This window comes from Oncorhynchus mykiss, chromosome 12 (assembly GCF_057628025.1).
Source record: "Oncorhynchus mykiss isolate SJ-2025 chromosome 12, ASM5762802v1, whole genome shotgun sequence".
NCBI lineage: Eukaryota > Metazoa > Chordata > Actinopteri > Salmoniformes > Salmonidae > Oncorhynchus > Oncorhynchus mykiss.
Window position 1 is genome coordinate 25918973 of NC_143033.1, and position 17117 is coordinate 25936089.

The 17117-nt window shown below is 45.5% G+C and overlaps 1 protein-coding gene across 8 annotated transcripts in view; it reads left to right on the plus strand.

Annotated features, from left to right (window-relative positions):
* LOC110537250 (kinase suppressor of Ras 1) overlaps positions 1–16549 on the plus strand; it is a 41399-nt gene extending 24850 nt beyond the window's left edge. For 2 of the 8 annotated variants that reach the window (XM_090192064.1, XM_090192068.1), the window contains 19 exons: positions 1667–1814; positions 2085–2580; positions 6257–6444; positions 7326–7395; positions 7530–7613; positions 7765–7826; positions 7927–8036; positions 8154–8316; positions 8952–8993; positions 9388–9436; positions 9536–9593; positions 9668–9955; positions 10065–10261; positions 10376–10472; positions 12580–12713; positions 12805–12936; positions 13070–13205; positions 13453–13586; positions 15735–16549. In XM_090192064.1, the coding sequence (XP_090048190.1) occupies positions 1667–1814; positions 2085–2580; positions 6257–6444; positions 7326–7395; positions 7530–7613; positions 7765–7826; positions 7927–8036; positions 8154–8316; positions 8952–8993; positions 9388–9436; positions 9536–9593; positions 9668–9955; positions 10065–10261; positions 10376–10472; positions 12580–12713; positions 12805–12936; positions 13070–13205; positions 13453–13586; positions 15735–15831 (2685 nt within the window). In that variant the 3' untranslated portion in view covers positions 15832–16549. Of the gene's footprint in view, positions 1–1666; positions 1815–2084; positions 2581–6256; positions 6445–7325; positions 7396–7529; positions 7614–7764; positions 7827–7926; positions 8037–8153; positions 8317–8951; positions 8994–9387; positions 9437–9535; positions 9956–10064; positions 10262–10375; positions 10473–12579; positions 12714–12804; positions 12937–13069; positions 13206–13452; positions 13728–14020 lie in introns of those variants that run through there. The other 6 variants (XM_090192065.1, XM_090192069.1, XM_090192066.1 and 3 more) reach the window with 5 other exon arrangements.
* Positions 16550–17117: the final 568 nt, after the last annotated feature.

A 17117-nucleotide genomic window follows, 5' to 3' on the forward strand; every position in this document is an offset into this window, starting at 1 on the left:
ATTTCTTTTCTGGAGGCAGAATTTTTTTTAAACTAAAATGGTACAGAAATAACATGGCTTTTCCTGCTGTTAGAGCATCCAATTTTCAGCAGTGTGCCACTATCTTTTGCTCATTGGACATTGTCATTTCACACAGGACTGTGTTGGGCAGCCTGCAGAGTGTTGGGTTTGTTTGTTTAGATGAAGGTTTCCTGATGGTTTGTGCCAGTGGTGATCCTGAAGCACTAGACCCGGCTGTTTTAGTGAATCTCTTCTCATTGTCATGTCTCCTGGTTGCACCTGTGTTGGTTGTGTTTGTGCACATGCTCACGGCTTGTCCTGAGGACATAGTTATTGGTTACAGCTCACCTTTGAGACATAGGGTGGTTCGGGGAGTCGGCAGGGGCTGGTAAAATAGGCTGTCATATAGAGGGTAGACAACCCATAGATGAAGGGACAAAGGTATGTCTGAAGTACGGGCATAACAACTCATGTTAGACAGCGTAATGTATATCCAGGTACACACTTTTAGAATGACACACTTCAAGAAGGTGACTGAAAGTCCTAAACCAATACAGGCTACAACTCACAGGCTTGTGAATAATTTCAATTCCGAAACTATTGCCACAATAGTTATGTTCTATTGACCATGGAATACATTTTCTCACCATTTTGCATTCATTTCTCATTTGTGTGGGGGATTGGAGTGCGCACAAGTAGACTGTGAGTGATGCACAGAGAAACTACTGGGAAGGGATGGTGTGTACTGTTTGTGACACAAACACAGTCACTCTGCTGTGCCACCACCAACTAATGGAATCAAATCTCTCTGTCTATTTCTAGCCAGAAGTTGGAGCGTTTGTTCAAAGACAGAGTTTCTTTGCTCTCCTCTAGGTGGAAGGACCCAGTGGGCTTTGGCCAGTCAGTCAGTCAGTCTGTACTTGCTGGTCTCTGCTCTTGTTCTGGCCTGTCCTGTCCTGCTCTGTGGATATATCTGGAGATAGATATCTGTCTGTGCTGGCTGGCTTTGGTTGATGAGAATGAACAACGATCACCTTTTGTGTCTAGCATAGGCGAGTTGGATACTAGCATACTAGTGTAAGATGTATACGTCTGCCTCCCGAGTGGCGCAGTGATCTAAGGCACTGCATCGTAGTGCTAGCTGTGCCACTAGAGTTTCTGGGTTCTAGTCCAGGCTCTGTCGCAGCCGGCCGAGACTGGAAGACCCATGGGGCGGCACACAATTGGCCCAGCGGCAGGGATGTCCTTGTCCCATCGCGCACTAGTGACTCCTGTGGTGGGCCGGGTGCATTGCACACTGACACGGTCGCCAGGTGTACGTTGTTTCCTCTGACACATTGGTGCGGCTGGCTTTCGGGTTAAGTGGGCACTGTGTCAAGAAGCAGTTCGGCTTCGCCTCTCCTGATCTTGGCCTCTCCCGAGTCCGTACTGGACTTGCAGAGATTCTGGGTTGAGACAAGACTGTAACTACCAATTGGATACCACGAAATTGGGGAGAAAAAGGGGTATACATGTTTTATTTTATTTAAAAAATTATCCGTGGTTATGTTGTATTTATCCGTGCTCTATCACGTTGTACTGTATGGAGAGGTCCGACTGGATAGTGTGTGGTGGTACTGATCACTCATCTCCTCCTGACCTTGTCTCTCTCTGCTCTTCTCGCCAGGCGGTGCCGGTGAAGCTGTCTTTGGATGCCTTGCTGCAGATGCCAGGTTCTCATGTGCGGGAGACCATGAGGAGACTGGGCTCCAGTTTAGAGGAGTGTTCCAGGCTCAGCGCTGCCCTCTCCTGCCTGAAGAGCGCCACTGAATCAGGTGGGTGTCTGTCTGGCTGGCAGGCAGGCTGTCTCTGTCTGTCCGTCCCTTGGAGAATCTGCCTGATCTGACCTGTCTCTGTGGAGTTTTACTGAGTATTAGTCTCAGCGCCAGGCTGGTTCTGCTCTATTAGCCCTGCCAGCAGCAGCAGGCTGCCACCCAGGGTAAGGTTATGTTGTAGGACAAAAGACACTAGGTTAAGGGATTGTGGGGTGGAATGTGCTAGTATGACTAACAGGTCTGTAACCCTTTTCTGTGTCTCCCCTATAGATGGAGAGCTAAGAGAGGATGGGGGGCCCTGGTTCTCTGAGCCCACCCGTCGAGAAAGTGGCTCTCTGCTGCTGCCTCCAGACCAGCTGTTGGGAGGGATGGGGGGTCCAATGCGCCCCCACAGCCCCTCTCCTCTAGCTCGGCCCCCCACCACCCCATCCACTCCCTCCACCCCCTGCACCGCCTGTGCCCATCCCCGGTCCTTCTCCGTGTCTACAATGCCTGGTCCCGAGGCCCACGGGGCATACGTTTACGCTGACACCCCCTTCACAGACCCCTTCCCCCTCTCTGCCGCCCGACAGGGGCGACTCCACGGGCACACCTCCACCCCGCCCCTCACCCCGCCCTCCAAGAGACGCCACAGGCTGAAGCCCCCCTGCACCCCGCCGCCACCCTCCCGCAAGGTGCTGCACCTTCTGCCCAACATCACCCTGACCCGCAGCAAGAGCCACGAGTCCCAGCTGGGGAACCGCATCGAGGAGCCGCCAACCAACAAGTAGGTAACTTCCTGTTCCCGTGCCCTAGGCTTTGTGTGTGACTTCCAGTCCTTTATTACCTAGAGTAATCATGGTCGGCCCCTTGTCGAGACATTTCTAAAAAATAATTTTGCTTGCGTGTGTGAGGTCATCGTGACCAGTGTTTGGGCAGTTTTCCACACTGCTCAAAATCTTGGAACAGGGTTGAATATAGGACACGCCTCCACCCTATTATGATGTTACAACTGGACATTTAAGGGCAGGGCTTTTCACACACACTTGTACTCACACACACACACCACATCCTGCCTGCTGCTGCCTTAATGTGTATACGGCCAGAGCTAATCCCCACAGATTCCCAGAGATAATGAGTAATGCCAAAACAGGAAGCTTTTTCTATGGCCTGATTCTCAAAGCAGGGCAAGACACACACATACAGTTTATTAAGTACACCACCCCCTTCACGGAAGCGTGGCCGTAGCTTGCTATATAAAGCAGGCAGACAGGCATCGAGACATTCAGTTAATGTTCAATTGAACATTAGAATGGGCAAAACGAGTGACTTAAGCGACTTTGAGCGTGATATGATCGTCAATGCCAGGCACGCCGGATCCAGCATCTCAGAAACAGCCACCCTCCTGGGCTTTTCATGCACGACAGTGTCTAGTGTTCAACGAGAATGGGGGACAAACAAAAAACATCCAGTCAGCGGCAGTCCTGTTGCCCAAAACAGCTTGTTGATGTGTGAGGTCGAAGGAGAAAGGAAAGATTTGTGCTGTTCTGGAAGCAAGCTAATAGGTGGGCCACAAAAAGACAAAAAATGGCGCAGTACAACAGTGGTGTACAGAACAGCGTCTCGGAACTCACAACTTGTCAATCCTTGTCACGGATGGGATATTGCAGCAGATGACCACACCGGGTTACACTCCTATCAGCTCAAAACAAGAAGTGACTCCAGAGGGCACGCGATCACCAACACTGGACAATTGAGGAGTGTAAAAACATTGCCTGAAACATGACCTTTTTTCTACTGTGTTATTGACTTGTTAATTGTTTACTCCATGTGTAACTCTGTGTTGTCTGTTCACACTGCTATGCCTTATCTTGGCCAGGTCGCAGTTGCAAATGAGAACTTGTTCTCAACTAGCCCACCTGGTTAAATAAAGGTGAAATAAAAAAAATTTAAAAAAAATGACAGCAAGTTCAGTTTACTTGAGTAGCCTGCGCAGTCCCCAGCCTCTTTGGGATGAGATGGAACGGGCTGTTGGCAGATTGAATGTACCGCCGTCCAATCTGCAGTAACTGAAACATTCCCGACATTTCCGAATGTCCCGAAGTAATTCAGGCTGTTCTGGAAGTAAAGGGGGTACTAGATGAGTGTACCTAATAAACACACATAAACTCAGAAAAAAAATAAACATCCTCACTATCAACTGCGTTTATTGTCAGCAAACTTAACATGTGTAAATATTTGTATGAACATAAGATACAACAACTGGGACATAAACTGAACAAGACATGTGACTAACAGAAATTGAAAATATGTCCCTGAACAAAGGGTGGGTCAAAATCAAAAGTAACAGTCAGTATCTGGTGTGGCCACCAGCTGCATTCATTACTGCAGTGCATCTCCTCCTCATGGACTGCACCAGATTTGCCTGTTTTTGCTGTGAGATGTTACCCCACTCTTCCACCAAGGCACCTGCAAGTTCCCGGACATTTCTGGGGGGAATGGCCCTAGCCCTCACCCTCCGATCCAACAGGTCCCAGACGTGCTCGATGGGATTGAGATCCGGGCTCTTCGCTGGCCATGGCAGAACACTGACATTCCTGTCTTGCAGGAAATCACGCACAGAACGAGCAGTATGGCTGGTGGCATTGTCATGTCAGGATGAGTCTGCAGGAAGGGTACCACATGAGGGAGCAGGATGTGTTCCCTGTAACGCACAGCGTTGAGATTGCCTGCAATGACAACAAACTCAGTCCGCTGATGTGACACACCGCCCCAGATCATGACGGACCGTCCACCTCCAAATTGATCCCGCTCCAGAGTACAGGCCTCGGTGTATCCCCCATTCCTTCGACAATAAACGCAAATCCGACGATCACCCCTGGTGAGACAAAACTGCGACTCGTCAGTGAAGTCCTGTCTGGTCCAGCGACGGTGGGTTTGTGCCCATAGGCGACGTTGTTGCCGGTGATGTCTGGTGAGGACCTGCCTACAAGCCCTCAGTCCAGCCTCTCTCAGCCTATTGCGGACAGTCTGAGCACTGATGGAGGGATTGTGCATTCCTGTTGTAACTCGGGCAGTTGTTGTTGCCATCCTGTACCTATCTCGCAGGTGTGACGTTCGGATGTACCAATCCTGTGCAGGTGTTGTTACACGTGGTCTGCCACTGTGAGGACGATCAGCTGTCCATTCTGTCTCCCTGTAGGGCTGTCTTAGGCATCTCACAGTACGGACATTGCAATTTATTGCCCTGGCCACATCTGCAGTCCTCATGCCTCCTTGCAGCATGCCTTAGGCACATTCACGCATATGTGCAGGGACCCTGGGCATCTTCCTTTTGGTGTTTTTCAGAGTCAGAAGAAAGGCCTCTTTAGTGTCCTAAGTTTTCATAACTGTGACCTTAATTGCCTACCGTCTGTAAGCTGTTAAGTGTCTTAACGACCGCTCCACAGGTGCATGTTCATTAATTGTTTATGGTTCATTGAACAAGCATGGGAAACAGTGTTTAAACCCTTTACAATGAAGATCTTTGGATTTTTACAAATTATCTTTGAAAGACAGGGTCCTGAAAAAGGTCTGTTTCTTTTTTTTCTGAGTTTACTAACGCATATCAGTAATATCCTGTTTGTAATGATGTTGCATTAGTGATGGAAAGCTCAGCCATAATGAAACCTGACTAGACAGAAGTACTTTAACAGGACTGATACTACAGCTTAACGATACATACATTATGTACATGTATATAGAAGTATACCCTATGACCCCAGACCTAGCATGTGAGGACACTGATGAGTTTGAGCTGCGGAATAGGGAGTTACAGACAGACGTGGCCTTCTCCACTGTGTGGAGCCCAGAGAAAGCAGGCGGGCAGGCAGTGGGGCTGTGTGCTTCTGGATCAGCCCTCTTTATTCCTGACCAGGAAGAGGATGCTAAGCCCTTTGGCCTGTGCTCTGCTAAGCTCTACTCCCCTGTGGTGGAGGGTGTGGCTCAGTCTTCCCTGTGTGCCTTTTTTATTTAATTGTATTGTCCTCCAAATGGCAGCAGGTAGCCTAGTGGTTAGAGCAGTGGGCCAGTAACTGAAAGGTTGCTTGTTCAAATCCTGAGTCAACAAGGTGAAAAGATGTCTGTGTCCTTGAGCAAGGCACTTAACTCTAAAATTTACTCTGGATAAGAACGTCTGCTAAATTACTCAAATGTTCAATATATGTGTTGCTGAATCTCCTCTCTGCCAAGGCATGCTGCTACTGCCTCCCTTCCCACCCTGCCTGCCTGCCTCTCTGACACTTACATAACATTGTTCATACAGTATGGCCATTAAATAATTATCTCTGGTGAAAGATGATCTGTATGGAGGCCCATTTTGGATTGTCATTGAGTAATCCAGTGTTGACTGTGTGTTGAGATGAGGGTGTGAGGGCAGCAGTGGGCCACTGTACTGACGTCCCAGCGTTCTTTGTTCCCCTCAGGTGTGCAAAGAAGAATAAGTTGTTCCTCAACGTTCAGATCAATGGGAATGGCTGTGAGGACTCACCCTCCCGTTCCCCCCACCGGTCTGCCCGCACCCCTGGGGTTTCCACCCCCGCCCCTGCCCCCACCCCCTACACCCTACCTGGTACCCCTACCCTGATGGAGGAGCATTCATCCCACCTCAAGAGTGAGTACAAATACATTTAGACTTACCCCAATTTAGGCTATATGTAAGGAATCTTCACTGAAATAGATTGGTAAATGCATGGTGAATTACTCAGATGAAATAGACCGTTTGTATGTGTGCTCTTTGTAAAGAGCCGAATGTATTTCCCAGTAGCTGGCTGTAGGGTCACAGTAGCCGTCCCAGTCTGGCTCAAGAGTTTCTGTCAGTAGATTGCTGGGATTGTTCCATCTGAGTGCTGTGATGTGGGGGAGGGAGCGTTTTCTGTTCCATCGCTTCTAGAGAAATTACATTACTCTTCCAATTCATTCGACAGCTTAGAGAGAAATCTAACACTCCCACAAAGTCGTGTGCGTGCAGTTGCATGCGTGCCGTTTCGTGTCTGTAATGATTCATGTGTAGGAGCGTCACCTACCAAACCAACGTCATTAGGTCTCACTCAAATTCGTTTTCACTTGTAAAATGATCAGTAAATGTTTTTCATTGGTTTGGCACATAGTGTATTCGTCCATAATGATTCATGTGTAGGAGATTCACCTACCAAACCAACGTCATTAGGTCTCACACAAATTTGCTTTAACTTGTAAAATGAACAGTAAATATTTTTCATTGGACTGGCACATAGTGTGGCAAGTTGTAAGCAACCTCAACACTTGGGTTGCAAAGTTCTGGGAATTTCCAGGAGTCTTCCAGCGGGTTATTTCTGGAAATCCTGGGAATTTTGGGAAAAGTAAAAACATTTGGCAATTCCCTAAACACCAGTGATTTCATTTTGATAGTAGCCACAAAACTTCATAAATAAATTGCCCTATTTGTGCTAATACTTCCTTTTTAGGCAAATCCTCCTCTGTCTAGGTTCATTTGACATCTCTCTCTCTCTCCAGATAACATGGGGTTGCACCGTGGCTCCCCACAGGCAGTGAGGAGAGACATAGGCCTGGCCGTCACTCACAGGTTGGCAACTACCTCATGTCATACACCTTTAGGCCAGAGACTACCATGATACAAATGTAAAATATACTTTAAATCCACAGTATATAGAGCAAAAAAGGATTGATGGTTTAAGTAATTGAGGATTCTGTGTGAAGATTTTCCACCAAGTCGTGGCTGTCCCAGACATGTCAGGTCTGTCAGAAGAACATGATGTTTGGTGTGAAGTGTAAACACTGCAGGTGAGTGGAGTAAGGAGAGGGAGGAGTCTCTGAGATGTTCTGGTGTTGGATTGTTCTGGTGTCTCTACGATGCAAAAAAAATACAACTTCATCTTCTTTTGGTGATCAGTTGTTCTCTACTGTTCTCTGATTGGTGGTTTCCTGTCTGCAGGTTAAAGTGCCATAACAAATGTACTAAAGAAGCTCCCTCCTGCAGAATCTCTTTCCTGCCAAGTAAGCCCTTTCTTTCTTCTCATGTTCATCCATGGATTCATAGTTTACCCATTTTTATTCAACAAGCATTAGTGTAATGGTCCCAATCTCTTCTTTCCAGTCACCAAAATACGGAGGACTGAGTCTGTGCCGTCTGACATCAACAACCCTGTGGACCGGCCATTAGAGACACCACAGTTTGGCACACTGCCAAAGGCCATCACCAAAAAGGTAGATATTGGATATTACATCACACCTTTGATGATAATGATTTGCATGGTGCTGTTAGGACAGACAAGTGTGTTATTGACTCTGATCAGTGTGTATTTCTTCTTCTCCTTCGGTCAGGATCACCCCCCTGCGCTGAACCAGTTGGACTCCAGTAGTAACCCATCCTCCACCACCTCCTCCACACCCTCCTCCCCTGCCCCTTTCCAGAACCCTCCCAGTGCCACCCCGCCCCCCAACTCCTCGCCCAAGGTCCACCGGGACAACCGCTTCCACTTCCCAGGTAGGTCCCTGACCGTCACTCACACGCCTATGCAAATACAGAAACACACACAATCACCTCAACATATACACACAATCACCTCAACATATACACACAATCACCTCAACATATACACACAATCACCTCAACAAATACACACAATCACCTCAACATATACACACAATCACCTCAAAATATACACACAATCACCTCAACAAATACACACAATCACCTCAACAAATACACACAATCACCTGGAGTGCCTCCCTTTCTCTCTCTCACACTCTCTCACATGCAAACACAAATGAATATACACACATGCAAACACACAAATTGATATACACTTAACCACACAAGCATGTCCACTGCACAAAAATAAGCCAGCATACTCCCACTATCAAAGCGCATGCTTGCATTGTGTTCTTGATTACACAGAAGGTCTCCCTGAGTCACATTTCCTGTTTAGCGAATGTTGAACGTTAAACGTGGAATGGAATGGCCGGGCAGGAGTGGTCGTCCTCCCTCTCTCTCCCTCTCTGCATTAATACCACTCCTCAGGGGGGTGGGAGTGACTGGGGTTATTTTAACGGCTACTCTAACCCAGAGTCTCTCTCTCCACTCCATGCTTGTTGGTTCTTCCCTGTCTTTTCCCTAAGCTGCCTGCTACTTTCAGCATAGACAGCAGTTTATCTTCCCTGGTGAGTTTACAGTACGGTCCCAGACAGACTGTTGTGCTGTGCTCACACCTGCCCACGTCCCCAGCCCCAGCCTTGTCAATTCTCTCTATCTCCTGCATGTACTCACAGGCTTAGTGAATTACATGACAAAGTTGTGCATTTGTGAATGTTTTAGAGTAATGTGTTGTGTGATATTTAAACGGCATTGTTTCATGTGGAGATGGGTCTGTCTGCCACCTGCTGGGGAGTTTGGGAATTGCATGTCTCGTTATGGTGGATGTTGTCAACACATTGCTATGGCAAAGTGACAATATAAGTGGGCAAAGAAACTACATGAGGGACGCAATTTTGTCTTTACAAGCAAAAAGCCACATTATTTTTATTACATACTGAACATTTGTATTTTTTCTGACAGATGTGTCCAGTTCTTCTACGTTGCACTCTGAAGCCCTCCATGACACAGTGTAAGGCTTTCCTGTCTATTTCATTTATCAATAGTGTTTTAATGGTACAATACTCGGCATACTCTGACATTGTGACTGTGGTTTACCCTGTCCCAACAGGGAGACTGAACCAGCAGATGACATACACTTTGAACTGGCCGAGGATGAGGACGGAGAGGTAAAAACTGAGTATGTGCGTGCGAAGTAACTGAGACACATGCCCAAAACCCAACATGCATGAATGTCCTACAGGAGGAAGAGGAGGAGGTGGTTGAACCTGAGATCGACCCAGACCCAGTAGTGGAGGAGGAAGATGAGGAGGAGGAAGATGATGATGAGGAAGATGAAGATGGGGGTGGGAGTGAGATGAATGGGGGTTCGGATGGTGAGTGTGATGGTGATGAGTTGGATGACCTGCCCAACTCAAGGGGAGGTCGCTGGAAAGGCCCCATCTCCCGTAAGGCCAGCCAGACCAGTGTCTACTTGCAGGAGTGGGACATCCCCTTCGAACAGCTGGACCTGGGAGAGCTCATTGGGAAGGTGATCTAAAATATAGAATGAGCTATATTTGCATCAAACTATCAGTGTTTTCAGTTTTAAACCCATTTAAAGTGTGTTTCTCAAACTGTCATTAAATCACTCACTCCAGGGCCGTTGGGGCAAGGTGCATAAGGGCCGTTGGCATGGAGAGGTGGCCATCAGGCTGCTGGAGATAGATGGGAACAACCAGGACCACCTGAAGCTGTTTAAGAAGGAAGTGATGAACTACAGACAGACCCGTCATGAGAATGTGGTCCTCTTTATGGGGGCCTGCATGGCCCCGCCCCACCTCGCCATCATCACCAGGTAGGAGGGGCTAAATCGCATCTAGAATAATAACTTATCCCTTTGTTATATTCAGTCAACCACAGCTGTTGTTTATTTGTTTAGTTCCATTTGTTAATTCAAGTGTTTCTCTAGTTTCTGTAAAGGGAGGACATTATACTCTGTCGTTCGAGACACCAAAAACACACTGGATATAAACAAGACGAGGCAAATTGCTCAAGAAATTGTAAAGGTAACTTCTTTCCTTGTTCAATACTTTCATGTGTGTGTGTGTGTGTGTGTGTGTGTGTGTGTGTGTGTGTGTGTGTGTGTGTGTGTGTGTGTGTGTGTGTGTGTGTGTGTTATTTATATATACACACACACACTAACCAACAAAAGAAATGCAACATGCAACAATTTCAATGAGTTACAGTTCATTTAAGGAAATCAGTCTATTGAAATAAATTAATTAGGCCCTAATCTATGGATTTCACATGACTGATAATACAGATATGCATCTGTTGGTCACAGATATCTTTAAAAAAAAGTAGGGGTGTGGATCAGAAAACCTGTCAGTATCTGGTGTGACCACCATTTGCTTCATGCAACGCGACATGTCCTTCGCATAGAGTTGATCAGGCTGTTGATTGTGGCCTGTAGAATGTTGTCCACTCCTTTTCAATGGCTGTGCGAGGTTGCTGGATATTTGCGGGAACTGAAACACGCTGTCGTAAAGTCGATCCAGAGCATCCCACACGTGCTCAATGGGTGACATGTCTGGTGAGTATGCAGGCCATGAAAGAACTGGGACATTTTCAGCTTCCAGGAATTGTGTACAGATCCTTGCGATATGGGGCCGTGCATTATCATGCTGAAACATGAGGTGATGGCGGTGGATGAATGGCACGACAATGGGCCTCAGGATCTCGTCACGGTATCTCTGTGCATTCAAATTGCCATCGATAAAATGCAATTGTGTATGTTGTCCATAGCTAATGTCTGCCCACCATGGGGCACTCTGTTTACAACATTGACATAAGCAAACCAACACTACGCCATACACGCTGTCTGCCATCTGCTGGTACAGTTTGTTAGGTTCTTATTTTTCAGAGTAAATAACTCACAGACACTAGAGAAGCTTTAACCAAGTTTAATCTTCCCCAAAGGTTCTGTACAGCTGAAATCAGACAGCAAAAGATTTCAGACTTCACAGTTTATATGCATCCTACTTAAGACTACCAATCCTACCAATCCTTACATTTTATGGCTCTACGGGAAGTTAATAAAGAGGGTAACAGGATTCCAAACATTTATTACTCTCTTAAGAGAATCTGTCCTCACCTCCTGACCTCAGACCCTCTTTCATCTAATACACAGATGTCCATCTGTCTCCCCTGTATCAACACATCGCTCTCCTCTCCTCCATCAAACACATTCCAAAGACTTCTTCTTTCTTCTGGGAACCATTAACTTCTAACATAACCCAGTCTCTTTCATTTCCTTTCATTCGTTTAATATCTCAATGTTCAAAGTTTAGCCGATTCCAACAAGTTGAAACAGGGATTCATCTGTGAAGAGTACACTTCTCCAGCATGCCAGTGGCCATCAAAGGTGAGCATTTTCCCACTGAAGTCGTTTACGATGGCGAACTGCAGTCAGGTCAAGACCCTGGTGAGGACGACGAGCACGCAGTGGAGCTTCCCTGAGACGATTTCTGACAGTTTGTGCCGAAATTTGTTGGTTGTACAAACCCACAGTTTCATCAGCTGTCCAGGTGGCTGGTCTCAGACGATCCAGCAGGTGAAGAAGCCGAATGTGGAGGTCCTGGGCTGGCATGGTTACACATGGTTTGTGGTTGTGAAGCCGGTTGGACCTACTGCCAAATTTTCTAAAACGACGTTGGAGGCGGCTTATGGTAGAGAAATTAACATTCAAGTCTCTGGCAACAGCTCTGGTGTACATTCCTGCAATCAGTATGCCAATTGCGTGCTCCCTCAAAACTTGAGACATCTGTGGCATTTTGTAATGACAAAACTGCACATTTTAGTGGCCTTTTGTTGTCCCCAGCACCTGTGTAATGATCATGCTGTTTAATCATCTTCTTGATATGCCACACCTGTCAGGTGGATGGATTATCTTGGCAAGGGAGAAATGCTCACTAACAGGGATGTAAACTCATTTGTGCACAACATTTGAGAGAACTAATATTTTTGTGTGTATGGAACATTCCTGGGATCTTTTATTTCAGCTCATGAAACATTTAACCAACACTTTACATGTTGCGTTTATATTTTTGTTCAGTATAAATATGTAATGTATATTTACTCTATGTCCTTATTTACATCCTTCAATCTACACAGGGAATGGGCTATCTGCATGCCAAAGGCATTGTCCACAAGGACTTGAAGTCGAAGAACGTCTTTCATGACACCAATAAAGTGATTATTACAGACTTTGGTCTGTTTGGAATCTCTGGAGTGGTTCAGGAGGGGAGGTAAGGACTCTGCATATTGGTTCCTACAGCTATCGTCTCAGCTGGTAGATGCTCAGTGGGTGACTGTGTGTGTGTGTGTCATGCTTCACAGGCGAGACAATGAGCTGAAGCTTCCACATGGCTGGATCTGTTACCTGGCGCCAGAAATCGTACGCAGGATGAGCCCTGGAAACAATGAGGACCGCCTGCCCTTCTCCAACGCTGCAGACGTCTACGCCTTTGGGTACGATCTTAGCACATTCTGAAGTACCTTTTCTTTATCATTGGTAGCACAATGTTTTTTCTCTCTGAGACTGCATGAGTTTACAGTTAACTGGCTCTGGGGAATGACCATATTGCTGGTTGCCCCCTTTTAGCACCATTTGGTACGAGCTCCAAGCCAGGGACTGGCCTATCACCAACCAGCCTGTGGAGGCTACCATCTGGCAGGTGGGGAGTGGTGAGGGCATCAAGAAGGTCCTGGCAGAGATCAGCCTGGGAAAGGAGGTCACGGTGAGTGGAGGGGTGAAGCACCTCTGTGTGCCAGATCACATTGTGGTGGAATCATGCAGAGATCTATGCACATTAAAAAAAATGTATCCTCGTGGTGCAGGTGAAGATATTTTCTAGGCGAATGCTATGTTTTTACGGGATGACCTTGTTAGAATAGAGGAGACATTAAAGCTGAGTACAGGATAAATCTCTGCATTGTGTTGGCACAAACTAAAGACATTAATAGCTCCTGTGTATGTGTGTGCAGGAGATCCTGTCTGCCTGCTGGGCCTATGACCTGAGGGAGCGGCCCACCTTCACCCAGCTGGCTGACATGCTGGAGAAGCTGCCCAAACTCAACCGGAGACTGTCCCACCCTGGACACTTCTGGAAGTCTGCAGAGTACGTATCCTAGAGGTGGAGGTAGAGGTAGAAGCATGGGAGGAGTATATGTCCTGCCTGCCCTGAGATGCACTCTGACCCCTGACTTGGCTCTGACTCGTCTGGAATGGACTTATGTATAAAAAGACTTATGTTCAACTGAAGGCTTGTAAAGGATGACCCCCAGATTGCTGTGAGGTATTAGGCCCACTGATGTAAAACTAATGGGTACCAGGCAGGGTATGCCTGAGTAGACTCTTGGTAGTAGTTTATGTTCATAATATTCATGAGTCACATTAGCATCTGATGGTCCACTGCAAATACATTGACCCCTTTAATATGAGTGACGGTGATTTCTAATGGTGAATCGTTTATCATTTAGAAATGAACCATATGTGATGCTAAGGGAATGTTCTTTGTTTTATCTTCTGCTTTCCAAACTCTATCTCCCCCAGGATGTGACTGTGAGTTGAATGCACTTTTGTGTTTAAAGCATTGTTTTGTCCCACCTTTTTCTGGACTATTTATTGCCTGACCTGCTCTGTACCCCTACATCCCCACACCCCTCTCCTCTTCTCATATGTTTGATATACAGTACCTGGTCCAGATTTCTCTCCACCTCTCCTACCATCTCTCTCCTGCTCGTTCTCTGTAACTTCCTCATTCACTACATACTGCATGTCTGTCACTCAAAGGCCCATGGGTGGAGTCTTCTCTCACATGAACCTGTTGTCCAGTAACAGCCACCATCAGTTCAACAACTCTCTGCTAGTGGAACTGACTTGGCTACTGGTCTTCTGTTTGTATTCAAACACACGCTGGCCTCTTCTAACACTATCAGGAATGATACCACAGATGCCCCAACAAAGTCTGCCTGCATAGCATGCCAGAGCTTGAATGGGAAGAGAAGCACTTACCAGCTTGCATGGTGTTTGCCATGGTCTGTTGGGACACTTTGCATGGGCTTGTGAATCCAGAAAAAGCTTTCTGTGAGAAAGCTCATCTGAGTTTTCTGCGATACAGAAATCTGGACCCTTGTTTCATGTTGAAGTATTTACCTGTCTACTCTACTGCACCGGTCTTATTCTCTCTTAATGTTACACCTGTTAGCATAGTTTCACCAACAGTCTCTAACCTCCCATGTTTTCCTTTGTTCTCTCTCTCTCTTTGTGTTTTCTGTCTTCCTAATATAGGTTGTAGCCGTCACTATGAAATATAAGCAATGCAAAACAAACAAAGCCTGGGTCTGCCTTGCATGCTCCTGAAATCCTTGACTCTTAGGATTGATCAAAACATTGACTCTGCCTGATAGAGACACTGCTTCCACTAACCCACAGCCTGATCTTCCATGTCTATTAAACTGTAGTGTTTGTTTGTATGGGAGTGAAGGGTGCTGGACTGAGGTAGTGCTTCGCTACCTCCCCTCAACTTTCCTTCCTTCATCTCAAAACTTCTTGCCTTCATTTTTATTTTATTTATTTTTTGCTTTTTGGACTATCTGAGACTTGTGACTAACTGGTTTATGGTGTCTGTGATAAGACTGACTGGTGTGCTGTGGCCTGTGGCTGACGGCTGCTCTGCTGTGTTCTGCTCCGTCTGCAGCCTGCCCTGCTCTCTCTCCTCTCTGTGCTGCTGTGATGTGGTTCTTCCTGCTGGGGGCTCCCAGACGACGCGGCCCAGAAACACTCCGTGGGCCAAAACAATGGTTTTAACTCCTATCACAAATGTACCTCTGCATTCACTCCCTCCTCTTTTCTCATTGTGGTCTTGATGCTTCAGGCTGCTTGAGTGATGTAATCCAACTGCCTCTTGATTCTTACCCCTCAGCTCTCTGCAGTTATTTGATGGCATACGCTGTGACACTGTCATTGTGCTGGCCCATGTCTGCCTTCTGGTCACTCGCTCGCTACCTGTACACATTATTTCAACAGGAGAAAAAACTATAAGAAACAAACTATCACCTTTGGTTGTTGGTTCCTATTTAAAGTAATCATTTGTGTAGTGTTTCTTATTTTGTTCCATGAAATTTGAAAGCACAAAGGTCTCAGGAGTTGGGAGAGCATGATTTAATTGACTCTTGTCTCCATGTTGCTTGTTTGAGTAGAATCTGATGAAACCATACATTTGAAAACGGCTCAGTGCATGAATGACGAATGAATATGTTGACAGTTCACAGGTGTCAGCATGCAATGGGACCTTCCTCTCATCATCTCACTACCCAATGGAAATGGAATTATGTTGGTTATTTATGACTGAAGGTATGTGATGATGAAGTGAGTGCCCTGATTATTAAAAGGCATAAGAGGGCGCCACGGAGAAGAAAGAGATGCCTTCTATCAGCCTGTGAGTGGTGTAGAGGTAGACCATTCAAGTAGTTTAGTAGAGTCATTTACAGTGCAAAAATAATAGAACAAGTTTTGCCTGGCGCAAAAGTATCCGATAATTTACTCCTTAAACATGACCTTTTGTGCGTGCTTGTGTGTATTATGTTTGTGATTGCTTGCCTCAGTTGGTGTGCCTGTATTTGTGTTTGTTTGTGAGTGTATGTGCGAGTGAGTGTATTGTATTGGAACATGCAGGGTTGATTTAGTGAAAGACTGCAGTAAATGTTATTGACGATATCAGTGCTATCTAAGATAGACATGTATATACATTATTTAATGTACAGCTAATTAACACAATTATTGTAATATTTGTACAAACATTTTATATGTACTATACATCATTGCATTTTTAAATAGGTACTGCCCCCCCTATTACAGATGTATATATCTTTATATTTTTTCATGTACAAAATACTGTAAAAATACTGTACATTTTTTTTGAATGTTTTTTATGTCATGTAAAAATTCATATTTTTGTATTGCATGTGGCTACCATTCTGTAAACACAGTTTCTGTTTTCATCATTGAAAGAAAATAAAATGAAGCTTGTCATGTGAAAATGTATGTTTGAGCTGAATTTAATAAAGTATTTTAGTTATGCTATGGACAGTTATATTTACGGTTAGTTTTCACCAAATATATTTAGAACTACTCCCTTTCTCTGTGGTATCACTGGTAACTTGATCTGTGCCCTTGGTGTGATATGGTAATCATTAACACAAGATATGATGGAGTAAGGACATTAGGCCATAAAAACTCATATCTACTGATTCACTTATCTGCACACTAGTGTAGTATGTTTCATTCAAATGACTTTTTATTTGGTGTGTATTCGTGGTTTAGTTTATGTAGCCACTTCCCAATTCATCAAGGCTCTCATTGTTTATGTTTAAATAGTATAGAGAATACATTATTATTATTATAAATAACAGACACCATAGATATACTGTATGTTTGAGGGCACATGCAAAATTAGATCTAAATGTAATCGGTATGATGAGGTAACACCCAGTGAGAGGCACTTGGATAGCCATGTATGCTGTTTAATTTCCTTTACTATTCACTACAAAATACCGCTGATGCTAGTGACTTAGTGAAAGTAATAAATTAATGGACACAAGAAAACTAAACCATTTAAACATGGTAGGTTAATGGTGATCAGTCAGCG